Raw genomic sequence first — 20,974 nt, forward strand, 5'->3', positions numbered from 1 at the left:
TTGAATCATGGGAAACTCCTGAAAATTCTATCAAAATAAATAAATTAACATAAACAATTATGACCCTATGAAAAATGACGGTCGTAATTCGTGAAGTCATTGAAGCGGGTAGAGGATATAGGTGCAAAGGAAGTAAATAATTTAAAAGGTATAACGTTTACGTCGATTTCTGTAATTCATCGTGATATGAATTTTGTGCACGATTGACTTTTTGACGAGAATTTCTTAATGTGATTTTAATGCGCTTTATATCTCAGCGTTCTCTCTATACGTAAAAATAAATGGTTTTCGACTATGTGGAATATAAGTATTTCGCAATTACCATCAGAACTTATAGTAAAAAATTGCTATCCACCAGAATTTCTCTCTCATGACGAAGCATGTCTGCAGGTCTTCTCCGTAGTTTCTCAGGCAGTTCCTGTTTTGTCCAAACTAGAGGAGTGTTTTGAAGTATGTTTATGGTAACCTGTCTTTCTTTAAGACGCTGCTGTACTAAAGCATTTTTTGAAATGGCTATTTGAATTTTTTTTAACTCGCTGTGACTTTTCTTAGAATATACTTGTGGGGCATCAAGCTAAATTAATTAGCTTTATGTATCTTAAGTTAATGATACAATTCGGGCAATATTATTCAACATTGCAGAGCTATATTAATAAATATTTTAACCTATTTTCAGTGTGGCTTAACGTACTGGACGACGATTACGGGAGGGGATTCATCTTTTGTATTATCAACCACATATCCAACTCAATATGTGTTCGTTCTGAATAATCACACTTGTATGTAAGTAATAATAATAATACATTTTATTTGTCCAGCGATCAAGTAGTCACAACTGTTACACTTGATATAAGACTCGTCAGGGGCAAGTGACCAAATTTATTCGTGGATACAAGACATCAGGCATGATCAAGAAATTCAGCAATCGAATAAAACATTTTTAATTTTAAGAACCTAAGTAAGACTTTAAATGCAGCCACACTTTTATGGGTCGTAATCTCAGCTGGGAGTTAATTATAAAGTTGAAGGCCCATATAAAACGTGCAGCTGCTCATTCTGCCTTGTAGAATATTTGTGGATCACGCAATTTTTCACATACTTAGATAGATTTCTTTCTGTATGTACTACTACATGAAAAACATAAATACATGGCACTGGCAATGCATCCCATTTTTTAAACAGGGGACGGTAAGGGGCATTGTGTTTTGCAAAACTTATTAGCCGAATGGCTCTTTTTTGGACCCGGAAAATAGCCAAGGCCTTAGATGATGAACCCACCAGTAAAGGATTTTATAGGCTATGTGAGAATAAAATTCACCATAGTATAGTGCACAGAGAACAGCCTCTGAAACTGTGGATCTAATGGACCTTATTGAAAAGGAGACCGAGCTTAACTTACTGATTAAAGTACTTATGTGTTCATCCCAAGAGATTTGAGAATTGATGTGGAAACCCCTAAATTTGGTATTTTGTACCTGTGGGTAATTTGGTATTTTGTAAGTTGTTCAGTATGAACTATTATTTTCTTCGCGTTCAATTGATTTTAACAAATAAGCTAAATTTCTTCGTATTATTTTCAGTCTGACGTTTCCTTTTGGGGATAATGGAATTTATGGCCTAAATGTGACAGAAGATAAAAATTTTTGTGGTGATGTTTGGATCAAACTCAGACCTAAAAACCTGTACTTTCGTAAGTACCCAAATCAGATGTGAAATGACTTGTCACATATGAGAGAAGTTTCAAATGCTATTTATTGATTTGCAGCAATGGTTTTTGCATTTGTTACCGCTGTCTTTGGTCTATTACTATGGAAAATTGTGAAATGGACTTGGAATTCTCGTTACTTGGTTAGTTGGCGACAAAGCAACAGTATGGTTTCAGAATTGGAAAATGTAAGTTGAGTAAATCCCTTGTTATTTTGCTTTTGTCTTGCACTTTCACTGTAGACCCTTCAAAAGCTTTCAGTTTTTTTTGAAGGATTTGGGGAATGTCACCTCTCCGGCATCCGTGAATAACACCCTAGTGCATGGACGCTCTGACTCCAGGCGAAAACTGAAAGAAAGAGTTAAAGCAGTGGATACTTTTCGAGGGTGAGATAAATTGGAAAATTACAAAGATCCATAATACGTGACAATTCCTTTTTTGCTTTCCATCGTTGAAACTGTTGATTTTCCAGAATTTCCATTGCAATGATGATATTTATAAATTATGGAGGTGGGGGATACTGGATTTTTGATCATTCACCATGGAATGGGCTGACAGTGGCAGATCTGGTGTTTCCCTGGTTGGTTTCCGTTCTTTGCCCTCATTCATATATTATGATTCATAAGTTAATCATCAATGTATGCTCCTACTTTGTCCTTAATCTTCTAGGTTTGCATGGATAATGGGTGTGAGTGCTTCCCTCTTTCTAAGATCCCAGCTCCGTAACACCACAAGCCGCAAGAAGTTATTTGGCCACATATTACGGCGATCTTTACTTTTGGTACTCGTGGGAGTGGCCCTGAACACCTTTGGGGGCTATCGGAATGGATTGCAGAATATAAGGGTTTTAGGGGTGTTGCAGCGCCTCGGCCTTTCTTATTTGGCAGTGGCCTCACTTGAAGCAATCTTCATGAAACCTCAGAGAATGGTTAAGTACCCCAAGAATCTTTGGATATTTTCTTGCCTTGTCCATCATTATCAAAATTATACTATTTTTTCTCTGATTCAATAAATGTTAGTAATAATTTTTCTCACCAAACTTAATTCAAGGTTCCTCCTTATCTGGTGCCTACTTCACACCTTTCAAAATTCAGTGGGCTGTACAGTTTCTCCAACTGAGAAGCATTTCCTAGATCTATCAGGGTGGTTCAATAAGTACCCGTGTTAGAAATGAAGAAACCATTTTTTCAAAAAAATTTTTTTATATTTCAACAAAGGCCCCTTTTAGAAAGATACACTTCTTCCAACGTTCTGGCCATTTTTTTAACCCCTGCAAAAAATAGGATTTGTCAAACTCTCCAAAATACGCCTCTGTCTCGGCGATAACTTCCTCCTTTGAGCTAAATTTTTTTCCTGCGAGCCATTTCTTCATGTTCGGGAATAAGAAAAAGTCATAGGGAGCCAGATCGGGTGAATACGGGAGGTGCGGCAGCAATTCATAACGTAGTGGTGAAACAGCACCTTCTTTTTCGCCAAATGTGACCGTGTCTCCTTCAATTTTTTGTCAAAGCAGTCCAATAACTCACTGTAGTATTTCCCAGTGACCGTTCTTCCTTTTCTTAAAGATCCATGAGGATGACGCCATTTGCATCCCAAAAAACCGTCACCAAGACCTTTCTGGCCGATCGAACCATCTTCGCCTTCTTTGGAGCAGATTAACCGGGAGAAATCCATTGTTTTGATTGCTGCTTAGTTTCTGGTGTGTAATGATGAATCCAGGTTTCATCAACTGTAATAACTCGATGCAAAAACACCTTCAGATCTCGATTAAATTGCTGCAAACACTGCTTCGAAGTTGACAGCCGGATCAGCTTGTTGTCCACCGTGAGCAATCGCGGCACCCATCGGGCCGACAATTTTTTCATCGCCAACTTATCATGTAAAATATTAATTGCCGTTCCGGTTGGCACACCCACGGCCTCTGCTACTCCGCGTACTTTCGTTCGTCGATCAGCCAGAATCATGGTGTGGACTTTTTGAATGATATCCTCGGTAACCACGCCTGCCGGGCGTCCTGGTCACTCCTCATCAAAAACAGAAGTTCGCCCACGTTCAAATTCGTGGAACCAATATCTAACTGTGGTCATAGATGGCGCGAAGTGTCCCCATAAACAGCATCCAACCTTGCTTTTATCTCCTCGCATTTCTTCCCATCCAAAAACAAAAAGCAAATTACCAAATGATACTGCTCTTTGTCCATCTTAGGGAAAATCACGAAACACGTCTTATTCAAATGGCTGCCAAATCCAAACCAACCTTTAAATCAGTCTGAAATTTGTTTCACCATTGTTTGATAGATGGCAGCACCCGATGATAACATAAACTTCCCTCAGGAACGCCCTTTGTTGTCATGTTGTCAAACAAGGTTACTTATTGAACCTCCCTTGTAATGGGGCCAGTTCCTATCCCAGTGTCCCGGGAATTGAACCCGGGCCCTCCGGTCAGTAGTCCAACGCTCTACCCCCTGGACTACCGTGACCCACTCTATGAATATATTTAGCCTAAATTGATGGTCAAAACAAAAAGTGATGGTAATAATGGGCTGAGCAAAATTCTGAATATTTTTTTCTTAATGATCGAAGCCCTTTGGACTATATTGATTTCTTTAGACTAAAGATTAAATATTGGTATAACTGCAAAGCAAGAGGCAGCATGGTGGTTCAGAGGGGAGATGGACTGGAGAGCCCTCTCATTTGATTCTGAATGTCAAATGGATGACAAGCTCAGTTTCATTGTTTATCCCAATTCAACCCTTATGGTTGAGAAGAATCAGGGTTCCGTGCCATCCATAGTAGCAGAAAATGGCCTAGGTGTATTAATTTGTTTCACTCCTGGGTAATGATGACTTTAGCAGACAATATATCCTATTCGTAGGCTTCTGTATACTGAAATCTCAGAGTATTTCAGAATACTGAAAAGCTCAAACTTTACCAAGTAGTTGGGTTAGAGTGATTGCCGTGATGTGTTAACTGTTGAACGGTCATACATTGAAATACCATTGAAAATGTTACATTTGTCCATTGATGTGAATTTCAGTGGTATGATTTCTAAGCAATGTTAGTCATTAGAACCTGTCTGCTGAAATACTGCTCCTAGCTACTTCAGTGTGTTTTATTTTCTTGTTTAGGAGCATAAATCTTTTTGTTTCTCAAGTATGTATGACCAGGATGTGATAATCTGAGCTATAATGAGGTTCCCAAGTCTATTATGTACCATCTCCAAATGAAATTTTAGATGATACATGATTCAGAAGAGGAAGATAAATGTGATTCTAAAAGATTGAGCCGTAAGCAGCCGTGAAAGTGTTATGTACTTGATTGTAAAGCATACTTTCAGAGTCACAGATCTGTTGGAAAATTACCAATGAACATAAGAGTCTTAAGCTCATGTTAAATGTTTGATAGACAAAGTTTAGTGTTGTCAAATATCTTTTAAGTAGCCATAGCTGGAATAATTAAAACAATTCATGGCCCCTGAGGTCTTTCTGATAAATCACCATTTGGATGCCTTATTTTCTTCCCAGCGATGATGCAATGTGCCCAGCTCCCCTCGCCTCTCTTTGTGCGCGATGATGGACGTGCTGTGTACTCTGCACACAGTCATTGAAAACTCAAATCTGCATTGTGTGATATTTAATGACCAAGGTGTGTGGAAGCTTTAAGGAATAAATACTGGCATGTCTCAAGTCAAGAATGGAGTAATAGCAAGTGATTATTAGACATGGCAGAGTTCGAAAGAAAGAGAAAAAACAACTTTGCACTTCCACACACTTTTAATACAACACGACCATGGTTTCGATGCTGGGCATCATCTTCAGGTGCAATACAACAAAATTATTCAACTTATATAGCCAGGAGCCAGGTAGGGGAAGTCAGGGAGAGGGGTGGTACTGTAGCAATCATTGGTGGGTGAAGGGAAGGTGAGGGTGAAGTGTTGGATGCAGACGGTACAAAGGGGGGTGTTTGTTTGCAACGGTTGACCCTCATTAGCGGAGGGAGGGTCGGTGACTGTCACTGCCTTGGTGGGGGAGGGGATGGTGTGGGGAGGTATTCAAGAAATTAAGGAGAGGGGAACGCGAGAGGTAAAGGATATCGTTGACCACCTCAAGATTACCGGACTGAAGGGATTCCCAAATTTCCAACTCCTCCACAGCGTTCAGCCGGCGACCTTTCGTTTCTGTGTGTAAAATTTCTGCTGTGAAATTGCTGGAATGATTGTAGTCTAAGAGGTGTTTGGCGAATTGTGATCTGTTGTCTTTCTTCCTGAAGCATGAACGGTGTTCCTTGATCCTAATGTCGAAAGTCCTCCCAGTCTGTCCGATGTAGATGGTGTTGCAGGCTGAACGCTGTGGAGGAGTTGGAAATTTGGGAATCCCTTCAGTCCGGTAATCTTGAGGTGGTCAACGATATCCTTTACCTCTCGCGTTCCCCTCTCCTTAATTTCTTGAATACCTCCCCACACCATCCCCTCCCCCACCAAGGCAGTGACAGTCACCGACCCTCCCTCCGCTAATGAGGGTCAACCGTTGCAAACAAACACCCCCCTTTGTACCGTCTGCATCCAACACTTCACCCTCACCTTCCCTTCACCCACCAATGATTGCTACAGTACCACCCCTCTCCCTGACTTCCCCTACCTGGCTCCTGGCTATATAAGTTGAAAAATGTTGTTGCATTGCACCTGATGATGATGCGCAGCATCGAAACCATGGTCGTGTTGTATTAAATAGTGTGTGGAAGTGCAAAGTTGTTTTTTCTCTTTCTTTCCCCCTCACCATGAAAGAATTCCACAAAGTTAAGCCTGAAACTGTTAGCTTTATCGCAGAGTTCCCTGAAAATGGGTTCAATGAGTTTTAATTAGGAGATCCATATGCCAAGGTTATTGTAACCCTGTCAAATGATTTCTCCAATGGTTGCATCTCCTTTCTCTGTGCTCGTAAATCTTTCCAAGAAGCTGTATAATATGCCCAACTTGTGGAAGTGAGATGGATCTCCCAACATCTTGTTTCTAGGTCATCAGTGGATTTTGCATGAACATAGAAGACATCCTGGAGTGCTGGAAGCAGTGGGTCGTGGTGATCTCACTCGTTACGTGTCATGCTTGTTTGACATTCCTGCTGAAAGTTCCAGATTGCCCTCTGTGAGTAAAACCCAACCATGCAAATGTCTACAGTGCACCTTAAGTTCTCATTTCCTCTGCTTCAATTGAGTGCACTTAATGCACGCCATGTTTTCATTAGATCGTTTCATGCTTGCTTTATGCATCAAATGTCTTGAAGTTGGTGGATATTTTTTTAAATTAGTTATTCACTGAGTGATTGACTCTGTCATCAATGCATAATTAATGGTGATCACTTTTGTGTCATAAAGTCAGTCCTTTCTCAAGCATGGATTTTGCATCCTTAAAACACCAGAAACCCTAGCTCAAACGTATTAGTCAATGCACAAAATCCCTCGTCATTAATGGTAGGTGGCAATCCAAACAGGAGGAATGTGTGATGGCCCCCTCAAAAGTCAATGCCCGTCCTCTCACACATTTCCCTTGACCTGCTGTCTTTGCCTGATCGTCATTGCCCTCACCCTACTCCCATAGCCTTTGGCATCTTCACCTGGATTGGCTGTTCTCTTAGATTTTCTCTCGTCCTACTGAGGAGGAATCCCTCTGATGTTTGCGACTCTGTCAAGGGGAGGGCATTGTGTCTGGCCACGGAGAGCAACATTATTGAAGAGGAGGGAAGGACACTGCTAGGCACACAACGAGCAAAGGATATTTTAGTGATGATTTCAACCTCAATCCGTTCCAAAGAGTAGTTTAGTTTTATTCTTGATGATGTCAGTTGAGCATTATTTGATTAAAATTTCTTTTAGTTCTCTTTTAAATAGACCTAGAAAATGCAAAAATCTCTTTTAGGAAATAAATCAAAAACCCCCTGATTGGTTATTTAAATCTGCTCTGTATACGTTTCTGGATAGTCACTGCATTTTAATTTGTACTCCCACCCTTAAGCACTTGGTATGTGCTGTCATCAGTTTGAGTGATTGGGTTTCTTAGGCTGGCTTAATTTTTATATTCTCTCTCTTCTTAGTTAGTCAAATGTTTTTCATTTTTGGAGAAAAATACAGAGGTATAAAATTTTCCTTGTTAGGCTGATTTTTTTTCTTGCCACCCCCCTTCCTGTGCTCCCTCTGTTGACTGGCTCTGGATTTTCTCATCGGGCAAACAAATGAGCAAGAAGTCAAATGCCAACTTTGCTTCTAGCCTTAGGCTTTGACCAATGGCACCTTTGTGTCCCTCTCTTACCACCCCTCCCCTCCCTGTGTTGCCTATCCACCAGGAAATGCCTTCCTCTTGTACATAGAGGCTGGCGTAGACAGATACAAGTAAGCTTACTTGTATCTTACGCAAGGGTAGTGCCAAGTTCAGGACACAGGCAAAACTCCACCTCACTTAGAACCTGGTGATACATAATTTACTTCCGTATTGTAAGGTCACCACTCCTCAATGCCTTCAACTGCATTATTTGTCCTCTCCTCTCCACAGCCCACTTTTTTCATCCTCATCCAGGTGCCAGCATCACAATCCTTCAATCGTCAGGCTTTATCATCCCTGATCATTGAGCCTGGGAAACGGCATGATGCAGCTTCCCACTCATCCCCTCTGTTGGCTGACCATCTTCCGTCTGTTTAGCATCTGCCATTGTTTCTTTCGTCTCTTCCAAGGTGTTATACCTCCGGTGCACTTTACCCTCGTCTGGATGTGGCCATTGCATGTCTCTTTTGAAGCAAGAAGCTCCAATCGTTTTGAAAACTTTGCTTCCGAGTCTTCAATAAGACTCCTTTATTCCAATGCTCTTCATTAGTTATTCACTCCCTTCATTTTACATTCATCACTCTTGCAATGCTTCCAATCTTCTCTTCCCTGTTGCCGGCCTCCCCCTTCGCCAGCACTGACAGACAGAGAGAGAGGCATGCTCCAGATAAAGGTGTTGATGGTTTCCTCCTTTGCTGGGTGCTGCTAGGCTTCTCTAATCTCGGAAGGCCTACTCTCTTGAGCTATTTTCGTAACTGTTCTTCTTGTCCTCTCCAATAACATTACTCTTTCATTTCTTCTAGATTTCAGTGGCCTGGTTTTGGTGCCCTCTGCCTAATGGCACTCGATTTAGATTTAAACCTCACCCCTATAAATCTGATGTGCTGATAATAAGTGCCCACCACTATTTTACCACAGTAATTCAAGTAAAAATCTAAATATACAAGTTCATCTCATTGGAAGTCAAAACTAATGCAGTGGTGAGAAATGAATGTGTGTCCATGAATGATTTTTGATTCTTAGAGCTGATGGTGGGTGCAATCTGACATTACCCTATGAATCCATTCAAGTACCATTAACTGTTTATCACTTCCCATATTTTTTGTGTATTTAATGACCCTATGGTGAGACATGATGTTCTGTCAATGTCATCACTGGCGCCAAAGCAACACTGCTAGTTTCTTTATGGCAGGCTTGATTTGAAGTGGTCACTTTAAAATTTTGAGACAATATTATTTAGTGGGATTTAGTGACGTCAGCTCAGAAGCCTTTTCATGTACCTAAGCTGAGTCTTCATATATGTTATTACTTATTGACTACCCCGGTTAAGCTGTGGGATACTAGTTCATGGGCTAATCATAATTATTTCTAATGGAAAGAGAAAGTGTTTCATCAGACTTACGAGCTGAACTTTAGGAAATAAAAGTATTGCACGACTGATTACACTAAATTGCATGCTTGATATTGTGTGAATATTATTGTACAAATGGTGCAAAATATTAATGCAGGTTCATGTTGTGATAGCCTGCTTATGAATGAACAAGTGTTTGCTGCGCGAGGGAATGAATAAATAATTATCTAAATTTTGTGAAGAATGAGTGTTTTTCAGAGTGGGAATCTGGGATTAAAATTAGAAAGTGTGATTTTTATTGGGAGCAGGTATGGCATGGTGTTTTTGTTTCTCCCTCAGAGATTTTATCATTTAACTCACAACTTATGCATTGTTTGTAGTCTGGATTATTCATGAATTATGTACCTATTTCATGATTGAAAGTTTTTCAACGTTCCCTGCAATGATTTCTGACTCCACTGATTTCACTCATGGATGGTGCCACTGATTTCTCACTTACTAATTGTGCTTTCCTTGATGCATTCCCCAGGGGATACTTGGGACCAGGAGGTCTACACAATCTTGGGAAGCATGAGAATTGCACTGGGGGAGCCGCTGGCTACGTGGACAGGGCCATACTTGGAGAGAAACACCTCTACCAAAGGCCAACATGCCAAAAAATCTACAAAACCAGCATCCCTTTTGATCCAGAAGGTAATGATGTGCTTATCATGAGCTATCAGAAGTACCAAAATTCATTTGTCCAACATTAAACATGAAGTTGCCAAAATTAGTTAAGTTTGCGGAATAACTCTTCTTAAATTAGTGTTATGTCCCACCTCCTCTGGCCCATGTGTCACACCCTGACCCCCGGCTTTGGTGTACCGCATTTTCAGAAGGAAGAGAGCAGAGTGGGGCAGAGCATGTATAGATCACTATTGAGAAGCAATCAACTAAATGGGAATGGAACATAGAAGTTAGCATAAAGAGAATGAAAATAAATAGAAATTGTTGGTGTAACCAGGAGACCCTTAATGGTATCAAGGAGGGATGGAGTCCACGATGAAGATAGCTCATACGGTTGGAAGGAAATAGGGTGTAAGACATAGGAAGAAAACAATTTATCTGATTATAGACACAATGTGTGATCCGTGTGTGTATGTATGAGCTATGATGATGGATATTGGGCAGGGCCTAAAAAATATAACTTGTGCTGTTTAGAATGTGTAATATTGGCTTCCAAATATTTGTTCCAAAAGTCTTAATACATCCTAACTTTATGATTTTAATTTTATGATTACGGCAAAAAATAGTCTAGCTGTAGAAAATAGTTGAAAAACATTCAGTGAGCCTTTTTTGCATCATTAAAAGTCTTTTATTTAGACTCAATTAATGGTGTCAATTATCAGGCAATAAAATGATCATTTCTTGTGCAAAAAATATTGTCAAAGAGAAGTATCAAAATGCCAACTTTATTTGAAAGGGTGTTGAAATAATCAAGTATTAGAGGAGAAATTCTCTCATTATGAACTATGTAGAGTGAGAGCCTATAATAGCTAATTTGTTTTACTACAAATTGCATTTAAATTCAGCTGTCCATTAACATGTTAGAACAAATGTTTTTAATTCAAAGAATAGGAAGTATTAGAGTATTCCTGATTTTAGAGGATTGGTAACCCTGTGGGCAATTGGCACCACTGTTTGTGAAGGGCTTCACAAATGTCGGCTGAGTGTGGCATTGAGAATTGGTTTGACCCAGGGAGCTATGAGGGCAGTGGAGTTGATTGGTAGCAGACTATCACTGAGCCCCAACTAGAGAGGTTTCAAGCATGGTATTAAACCATCCTGAATTATTCAATCCAGATGATGTTTTAGAAGTACACCAAGGGCAACTTTCCCCACTGCATTGACCGATGCTTTCATGTATGTAAACATCCAGTGCGTAAGCCAGAAGCCCCATTTCTCCCTCCACTGGTAACCTGTGGGCACAAGAGGGGAGATGATGATCACCTTGCCACAGTGTGGATTCTTATCCCTGCCCATTTGCTCTTCACCTTTGTTTTTGTTACTCGGCAGGCATCCTGGGGACGCTGACCACTATCCTCCTTGTTTTCCTCGGCGTCCAGGCAGGGAGGATCCTGATGACGTATGGTAACTCTGCCTCACGAATTGTGAGGTGGTCCATTTGGTCTGTTCTCACAGTAAGTAATTGCATGCATAGATATTCATTAGTTTATAAATATAAAATTATTTAAAAAACAATGTACCCCTTAAGTAGATGCTCGATCTGTCTTCCATAATGGATATTAAGTTTCACTTGAAAGTAGTAACGCTTTAAATTCTTTGCAGTGTAACTTACTTCAAAGTTGTGACATGGGCTGCATTTGTTCACCCACCACACCATGCAAATGCTGTGCATCCCTTGATACATAGATACTTAACAGTTAGTTCATTGCTCAGAATATCATTTTACAAGTACAGTGAAGCTGCGCTTAACAAGAACTTCATATTACAAGTAATTTGTATAAAGTGCAAAGAATATTTTTTTTAATGACTCCTTAACAAGCGATGTTTTGCATAATTATTGATGAGAATTGGGGAAGTCCTGGATGGATTGCATGCCTGCTGCCGCGGTATGTGTTTAGCAGTCATTCCAATAGCCGCGTAGTCTAGCTAGTGATTACTCATTTTTCCAAACTTGTGCTCTGGCATATTATTAGTGCAAAGTTAAATGGGCCTTGCAAAAATGTCACCAAAAATCTGCAAAGAGACCAATAAGGGAATAAAAAATCCATAGAAATGAAAGGTTAAACATTGGAAAATGAGGGCAAGAAGAGAGCGCGGCTGAGCACATAGAATCAATCAGTTGACATCAATGATTTGCTCCATCACTACTTAGAACAATGACAAGACTGACGGGGATATATGCTTCAAAGGAAGTGACCAGAATATTAATGCAGGGGTTATGTACTCTCAATGATGTAGAAAGGTTGCATCTCATATGGATGAACAAGAAACGAATGCAATGTGACATATTAATGAGAATATCATTTGTGAGAAGGCAAATGCTGCGATAGAAGATTAGATGAGGATGATTCCTTATCCTTGACAAAATGTTTGTAATTTTCCTCGAATAAACCAAATACTTAATGTAATTTTATCAGAATTGAATTTTAAATTAATTCGTACAGGAGAAATTGTTTTGGTTAGTGTATGTTTTGCATTACAAGTAAGATTCTGGAATGAATTATGCTTGCTAAGCAAGGTGCCACTGTAATTAGGATATGACAAAACAATGCCTTGTTGTTCATTCTTAGTTCATCCGAATCCTACCTTAAAAGTTAGAATACAAAATATAATAACATTTGGTACAGTTAGGGAATAAAAATACAATGGTAAATTTTTTCAATTTTTGTACAAATTCATTTGATGGCATTTTCCTATGAATTTCCCATATATTTCATAATTGCTGCGAACGGCAGTTGGCAGAACTGCACAAAGTAAGTTTTGGAAATAAAAGATTTCGAAATACTTCCAAGAATGAAAGTAGAAAGGAAGAAGGAAAAAAAAGGATATACTAAAAAAAAGGAGTGAAGGCACAATATTTCGCTGTGTGCTATTGGCAGAAAGAAATCCTGGCTACGGAGAAAGAAATAAGAGGGTAATGCAAGAGTGGATTAAAGCATAGAGATCCTGTCACTTGATTCCGAGTGAAAAATGAGGGCTGTCCACAAAGTAACCTCCATTATGCTGTAAAAAATACACTGGAATAGATACAGAAAATGTATTATTTCCATCCCAAAACTACACATCTCCACTATTTTTATGGGCATATTCGCCAAACAGATTTAAACATTTGCCATCTCTGAACTAGGTTTCAAATTCCTTCTGCATAAAATTCTTCCTCCTGAGATCACAGCCAACCGATGATGGTGTCTTGGAGTTCCTCGTCAAGACAAGCACAAAACATATAGTGGCGCAACTTTTCACTCGTGATTCCATGCAACAGAGTCGTATAAATATTTGGAAAACTTGCCAAAGATTTCAGATATCGTAAAACCTAGGTTTACACAAACTTTTCGCCAAGTTTCAGGTGCAGTTCATTGTTTACCACAGGTGGGTGGTCAATTCTGCCATCATCTTGGGCATTTGTGTTCACTGTTAAATGAAAGGCAACACTGATGCACAACTCTCGTCACTTATCACATTTGGTCCGTAGAGGGCCCACATTTCACGATGAATGTCAGTTGCTTTGAAGTTCTTTTTCCAGTAAAAACCATATCACTGAACGAACTTCACATTTGGCAGGAATTTCAATTGTATTGTCCATTTTGCCTGGTTACTTTTAACAAAAGACTAGCTGCACAACCTTCTAACCACTGCAATTCAAGGCGTACTGACCTGCTGTGCGTCAAAGCAGCGACCATTCATTTCCCTCCACTACTTATCACGTGACTCAAAAACAGAGGTTACTTTCAGAACAGCCCTTTTACATCATGGCAATTGTTCCAAAACCTTGGTCTTTCATTGTGTAAGGGCTAACTACTCATTTTGGCATTTAATTTTCCTGTTGGTGCTTGAGAGATGCACTTTACTCAAAAAATCCCCCTAATATTATCCATTGGCATGCACAATTCTGGAGACATTAATCAGTGTTTGGAGCGTCTGACTCTCTCCATGTTATTTTTAAATCTTACTTCTTCTCAACAGAAGTACCCTCATTGTCAGAAAACTGTTTTATGCCCTCTTCAATCATAAATTTCTTACTTCTAATTATATTTCAGGGTCTGATTGCTGGCTTTTTGTGCAATTTCTCCAAGGAGGAGGGCATCATTCCTGTGAACAAGAACCTTTGGTCTCTGTCGTATGTTCTATCAACAGCAAGCATGGCATTCCTCCTGTTTGCAATCCTCTTCTACACCATAGACATAAGGAACTGGTGGGATGGGAGGCCATTCTCTTATGCGGGTAAGCATTAGTTCTTTTCACCCATCCTAAAAAATATTCATTTGGTCTGTTTCATTGGGTTAAGTGCCACAAACAGGTAAAATGGTATTCATCACTACCATGTATGAAAGTAGAAATGAGCAAAATTCTAGAAATTAAAACTTGATATTATTGCCATCGTACCAGAGAAACATTTTCGATAAGATCACATACTTCCCTGGCAGATTGATTTCCGTTACAAACCTCAAACATGGTTTGTGAAAAAAGGAATATATCTTGTGAAGTGAAACAGTTTTTATTTGTCTATGACATTCTAAAAGGGATTGAATGAAAAATACAAAAAAGACGAAGCACTTTCACTCCTGTGCTGCATGAAGCAAGTAATTCACTGGTTCAACAAAATGCAGCTCATTGCATAGGCTTGATACATTTGCATACAATATAAACATATATGGCCAGCTCTATCAAAATTTGCGGTTCGAAAAGAAAATGTACACCTTTGAAAATTGTCTGCAAGTTGCAGGCAGTTGTGAAGTTGTAAGCTTGAGTCCCTGTAGTTTGGTTTGTGGGCTTGGCAGAGCTAAGCATAGCGATCTAAGAAAGGAGGAGAGTAAAATCAAGGTTTCAGCTGTCAAGTTTGATTCTCAAGCCCAGATTCTAAAATGGAAGCCTAGTAAAACACCAAGATTGGTGTAAATTGAAAACTGGAGGAATCCATTCCTTGGTAGTCTATGCAGCAGCAGCAATCAATTGGTGTGGGAATCCATGGAACTGAATAGCAAAATGCAGTGCAACAACCTGCCAAACACAAATAAGAGAACTTAATCATAAGAAGTGGTCTATTGCTACTTTTGCACTATTGGTATTCACCTCGGTGAGGTGAATAGTGCATCTGATATCACAGTTGTATTTGTGGCGTTGGGCATTGTCTCTTGAAATGAAGGGAGGTTGCAAAGGAAGTTTCCATGCCCACCTGCCGCTGCGGACAAGATTCAAGATGCAGGACAGAGATGGAGTGATGCATTCTTAGAGAATCTTAATAAATTCTGAAATGTGCATATGTTTCATCTGGGGAGCCATGGGGAAGTGGCATAAAGTAGCAGCTGGGAATAGTATAAATATTAGGAAAGTCATATGTGATCGATCGCATGGAAAATTAAGGGGAAACTGACGGCCTGACAATTATTAATTATAAAAATTCTATTAAAAGTGATCTTTACCAAAGGTTTGCTTTCAATAATTCTCATGTCCATGATGAATGTTGTTGCATTCTTGATGAAATGCACCCATAAAAACTTGCACGTACCGATGATGGCATGAATGTTGTTTTTCTTGTTCTGTGGCCTTTGCCGTGGTGCCCTATCTCAAAACAAACGTGAAATGTCACTCACTTTATTTATTTCATGTCGATTTGAATTAAAACAGATCATTCATTTATAAAGGAACTTGCAGAAAACACAGAAATATCTTAGCTTTGCTGTCTATTATGACTCTTTTTTTGGGATTTAATTTAACTTCACTCTTCAAGTTATAATTCAGGTAAAATCTGCAATTCTGCCATCTTTTTTCAAATTCTTAATGTTTAAGTGACAGATATTCAGGACTGAATCCAATCTTGTCATTTATTTCAGGACTGAATCCAATCTTGCTGTATGTGGGTCATTGCCTGACAAAGAACATGTTCCCTTGGTTTTGGGAACCATTTTATAACTCACATGGAGAGCTCCTTGCCATGAACATGTGGGCCACTGCACTGTGGATCACCATTTCATACTGTCTCTTTCATTACAATGTTTTCCTTTCTCTCTAGACTGACTGAGGGCATTTGGTCGATCTTTTGACTTCCATGGTTCCCTATATACACTCCTAGTATTATGTATTTATCTGTGTAAGAAATCAATTTTTACAATGACTACAAACCTTAAGCTAAGTTATTCTTGTACACCTGTCAATAGGCTGATAAAAAGTGATATTAAATGTAAATAATAAGGAAATGCTGCAACTCCTGTTGTTAAAATATTTTTCTAGAACTTTAGTGTACAATATTTAGTTTCTACTTATGCAGATGATTACCTAAGTGTCTTAAAATAATATGATAATTTAGTCAACAATCATATTTTACTGATATTATGTACTGTATATTTTGGAAACATTTTTTTATAAATTAATATCTTAAACAAAACAATTGCATTTTAATTTTGAATTTTCAATTTACAGGTCTCTGAAACAGTATATTGCTATAAATTGGTTGGCCCATTGAAAAGGAATGTGTGGGGATAAAAATTTTAATCCAATGAACCTGATTACTGATAATTTAATCTAGGAGTCATTTGCATTTAAAGCTTTTGAAGCAAATGACTCAAATCGTCCATCTGGAAAAGATAAATGCGCAGTTGGTAAAGCAGTACTCGTTTGGAATTTTCCACATTGTGAAAATATACAAGCCTAATGTCAGTGTCAGTCCCATTGACGTTTGAGGCTAGAATTTTAATATTTGATTTTATGCACACATGCCTTGCCATTGTGATCATTTTAGGATCTCCAGGATTCAACCAATACAACATATTTGTCCTTAGGAAAATAAACCGTGTCAAAGGCACCTCGATTACAATATTTTTTAGTTCCTGTGAATTGGCTATTTATATATAAACACTTGCGACTTTAAATAAGTTCAAATGGTGTGGCCCCTGATAGCACAAGTGGCATCGAGGTAATCCTGACATTTCTGTGGATTTGTAGTCTCAAAATAATGAGACGGATATCTGATTGGCCACACCATCGTAACGGACTGATTCTAAACAGAGGGATCACTGGGAAGGTCATTAATTCTTTAAGGAGACAAAAAGACCTCGCTGATATGCAACCCGATAAATGGTTAATGCAGGAATTGGATGAGAGTAAGCGTACAATGTAAAATAAATTAAAAGGGCAAAATGGTACAAAAATATAAAATAAATGATTCCATTACTGAAGGGTCTTTTCTTTTTGTGCTGTTATATTGGGGGTCGGATTCATCACAGTCCAATTTCTCCATCTTATTATCAAAAATAAATCCATGAAATGGAGATATCATGATTCTCTTATGGATAAGATTAACCTAAGCTCCATTTTCATGAGAGGTAATCCAGCAAAAACAATTGGTGTGAGAGAAGGCTAGGCATTATATAGGAAGGACATAATTTTTGATTGACAAACTGGGCCATAAATTACAGCGTAACATTTTCATGAGATGGTGATCCACACAATCGGCATGAAAAAGGGTCCCTGTGGGTACGAATGGTATCCCTGGTGGTGTGGTGCTTTCACTCTGGGAGGAGGTCATCTCCAAGCTCTTCATCGCCAAAGTCATCATCCTCTGGTTGGTTCCTTGTCCCTGATGTGCGAGCCCTTTCGACGCTGGACTGTGGCCGCGAAACATCTGGAAAATGTTTATGGCTGCATTAAACAAAGTTTCAGAAGAAATGATCCCAGCGGAAGCCTAAACCCGGGTGGAAAAATATTAGTAGTGCATCCTGATGATAACAAATCCACTATTTACTTGAATTCTAAGCCAATGTAGTGGAACCAGTGACAGATGGTGGCTTTCAAACGTCACATGGGGGAAAGTGTTAGTTTATAAGCTTCAAATGAGGGAGTGTAAAGAGTAGGACTCACTTTGACGTATTTATTGTTGCCACTTCCCATACAAGGGATTGAGTCACTAAGAGTAACGACAGAAGAGGTGTAACTGAAGGTGATGCCATTAAGGGTAGAAATATAAATGGGGAGCATTGGAAATCCAATGTTTACTCTTAGACCTGTGGCGCATACATTGCATTGCTAGCTGTTTCAAAAAATTGTTATGATCTATGCAGCAGAGCTCGTACCCCAATAGACAAGTAACGGGCCACACATGCAATTTAGCATTTAATTATATGAACTTAAATTACTACATAACTTTAAACTTAAACATTAGTGAAATTTCAACTTTATGTCATTCAAAGACATCACTTAGTTAATTATCCTGGAACTATATGAAATATGACAATTTGATTCATGATACTGTAACAAGGGCTACATGCCAGCAAATAACTCCTAATGATATAAATCAAGGGTAGGGGTCTCCAACTAGTCAGGGTAAAATGTTTTCCTCTCAGAGGAAAGCTCAGATAGAGACTGTCTGCCATCAACTCATCGAGAATGTCTCACAGCAAGTTTGCTAATGAAATACATATTTATTAGTTTTCAGTATTTTTAATAGGGCTTATGAGAATATTGAACCAGAACATACTATACGCCAAAAGTGGGGGTACCAGTGATGTTGATTTAGGAATGTATCACTGTCATCAATCAGGAGGATCACCCATAAACACAAGGAGATGATTTACAGGCAGCTTAAGGGGACTGAGGAACAAAACTACACATTTGCCTCTAAGTAATAAAATGTATGAAGTTGATGGTTCCCGGCATTACTTCATGGAACTTGCTACCATTCATTTTGAATAAAACTTAGTACTTTGTGAATTCAAATTTTTTTTAACCTGAAGACATTAATCATGAAATCGTGTAAAAAATATAAGAAATTGTGAAATATACAAAGTACACAGTTTTATTCAAAATGGAGTAACCAGATGGGTATCGTAAGTGACCATAAGGTGGAACTGTGGAATCATAACACTGCTGTCATCATTTACTCATCGCCTTGAGTTTTTTTCCAACTTATGACACAACTCGAAGTGGCAGGCTGGGAATTTTTTTCCTTGAAATCTGTCAGAAATACGAATACTTTTTCCCACAAACCCATTAAATATTACAAAGTTTTCCAGAAAAGCAGACACAATGGCAGGCAAGAGATTGGAAACATAATAATTGAAGATCTGGAATGCAAAGCTCACACGGACATGAATGCAAGGTCCATATATTACCACTGCTTCCAGTTAGTGAGGGCGAGTTTGAGGGCTGCTCGTGCCGACTTGGAGGCATGGCACTGTTCCCGTGGTGGTTGCTCGAATCCCCATCCCCAATCGCCGTCCCCACTCGTGATGGACGCCCACTACTCCGCCAGGAACCTGCAAGAAATGATTCGGAACATGTGCACAGGGCACCACATGCCTTGAAAGTATAGGAAGACAGTATGAAAGATGGATCAGACTCCATGAGTGAACCGGCACTAGCTTCAGGCATCTAATAGTGGAGTTGTGTGCACCTGGTAAACCTTGGGGCATTGATATAGACATTACAACCTCGCTAATCCGCACCAATTCACGTAATACAAGTGCTTACTTTGTGGATCACAAGATGGCTTCACTCAATCACTTAACAGCAAAATGCTTTCATTTTCTCTGGACATACAGGTTCAACTTATCATTTTCCCAGTAATATTGTAAATTATTCTTTACCATTGCTATATTAAGCAAATAATTCACTAGCTCAACAAAATACATCGCATTTGCATGGGCTTGACATATTTCCTTACAACATAAACATACGTATAAGGCCAGTTCATTCCATGTGCTTTTGTAACATCCAAAGAACATAGCTAACTAATTATTTTGAGTTCTTCCAGCAATAAAATGGTGCCACAATGACATCAAAAAAGTGCTGTGCCAAAAATGAAACATAACTTTGAACTGCGTAAATTCCTCTCGGGTCCTCCACCGGGTTATATCGTCCATATTGGCCGACGTTTTGATGTCCAATTTGGTCATTGTCTTCAGGGCTTCTGAATGCCGTTTGCTTTCAGTTTTTTTTCTGTTTTATAGGTTTTTATTTCCGTAAGAACAGTGTACAAGAGATATATAAAATATATGGTGGAACATAACAAAACAATACGGAAACCCTGTTTTAGGATAGACTCCTCTTCGGGGTGGAAAAATTAAATATGGAAAGGCTACAAAGATGGTAGCGTTTGCGGAAAAAACCTTTCTTTTCTTTTCAGCGGGAGCGGTATTGGCCTGGCATTCACCCAAGGGCGGAGGGAAACCTTCAGTTTCAGTTTTATAGGTTTTTATTTCCGTATTAGAACAGTATACAAGAGATATATAAAATATATGGAAACATAACAAAAACAATACGGAAACCCCATTTTAGGATAGACTCCTCTTCGGGGTGGAAAAAATAAATATTGACAGGCTACAAGGATGGTAGCATTTGCGGAAAAAGGGAAACCTCTTTTTCCCATATATATATGGTTTTCCCCCCAATCAGGTGTCATTTGATTGGTCCGTATCAGGGCGCCTCCCCATTGGCCGCCCGTCGTTCCTGATTCCACCCATTACTCTAAGGATCGGTTTCCACGCGTTGCCAAGGAAAAAACCCGAGTCCCTGTTGAAATTATGTTTTTGGAGGCGTCCTTAGTGAGCCTGTCCCAGTGTTCGTTGGATCGGCATTAAATTTTGGTCCCCTCCCACCTTATTTTTATGGTCCTTGGTAAAGCAATGTTCCGCCACTGCTGATTGCTCCATTTGCCCCAGTCTGAGATGTCTCTGATGTTCTTTCAGCCTTTTTTCTATCGTGCGGCTCGTCTCACCCACGTAGACTTCACCGCACTCACAGGGGATCTGGTACACTCCTGGGGTCTTCAGCCCAATGGGGTCCTTAGCCTTTAACCTCGTGGACTGTGGTGCTTCGAGCACAACTACGAATGACTGAGACACTGTATGTTTGGTAAATTGCCAAAACATCTTGCTCCTTTAAAGACCCCA

The 20,974-nt window shown here is 39.3% G+C and overlaps 2 protein-coding genes across 2 annotated transcripts in view; one reads left to right on the forward strand and one right to left on the reverse strand.

Annotated features, from left to right (window-relative positions):
* The first annotated feature begins 112 nt into the window (after positions 1 to 112).
* LOC139689310 (heparan-alpha-glucosaminide N-acetyltransferase-like) lies at positions 113 to 16,402 on the forward strand. Its single transcript, XM_071586386.1, has 13 exons — positions 113 to 148; positions 359 to 450; positions 677 to 783; positions 1,581 to 1,690; positions 1,766 to 1,893; positions 1,979 to 2,091; positions 2,178 to 2,285; positions 2,375 to 2,633; positions 6,717 to 6,844; positions 9,895 to 10,058; positions 11,421 to 11,545; positions 14,129 to 14,312; positions 15,923 to 16,402. The coding sequence occupies exons 5-13, from the start codon at positions 1,768 to 1,770 to the stop codon at positions 16,099 to 16,101; spliced, it is 1,386 nt and encodes a 461-aa protein (XP_071442487.1). The 5' UTR covers positions 113 to 148; positions 359 to 450; positions 677 to 783; positions 1,581 to 1,690; positions 1,766 to 1,767; the 3' UTR covers positions 16,102 to 16,402.
* A 154-nt stretch (positions 16,403 to 16,556) lies between these two features.
* The window catches only part of nompB (intraflagellar transport protein 88-like protein nompB), a 50,146-nt gene continuing 45,728 nt past the window's right edge, over positions 16,557 to 20,974 (reverse strand). The window contains exons 13-14 of the mRNA XM_071586354.1: positions 19,196 to 19,339; positions 16,557 to 17,709 (exon numbers count right to left, since the gene is read on the reverse strand). Coding sequence (XP_071442455.1) covers positions 17,594 to 17,709; positions 19,196 to 19,339 — 260 coding nt within the window. The 3' untranslated portion in view covers positions 16,557 to 17,593. The remainder of the gene's footprint in view (positions 17,710 to 19,195; positions 19,340 to 20,974) is intronic.

The sequence above is a fragment of the Hetaerina americana genome, unplaced genomic scaffold (genome assembly GCF_022747635.1).
Source record: "Hetaerina americana unplaced genomic scaffold, ioHetAmer1.1.p SCAF_22, whole genome shotgun sequence".
NCBI classification, from domain to species: domain Eukaryota; kingdom Metazoa; phylum Arthropoda; class Insecta; order Odonata; family Calopterygidae; genus Hetaerina; species Hetaerina americana.

Coding starts and splice junctions, on each gene's coding strand:
- LOC139689310 (XM_071586386.1), top strand. CDS start 1,768: ATGGTTTTTGCATTTGTTACCGCTGTCTTTGGTCTATTACTATGGAAA. Junction 1,894..1,978: donor TGGTTTCAGAATTGGAAAAT/GTAAGTTGAGTA, acceptor TTTTTTTTGAAG/GATTTGGGGAATGTCACCTC. Junction 2,286..2,374: donor GCAGATCTGGTGTTTCCCTG/GTTGGTTTCCGT, acceptor TTAATCTTCTAG/GTTTGCATGGATAATGGGTG.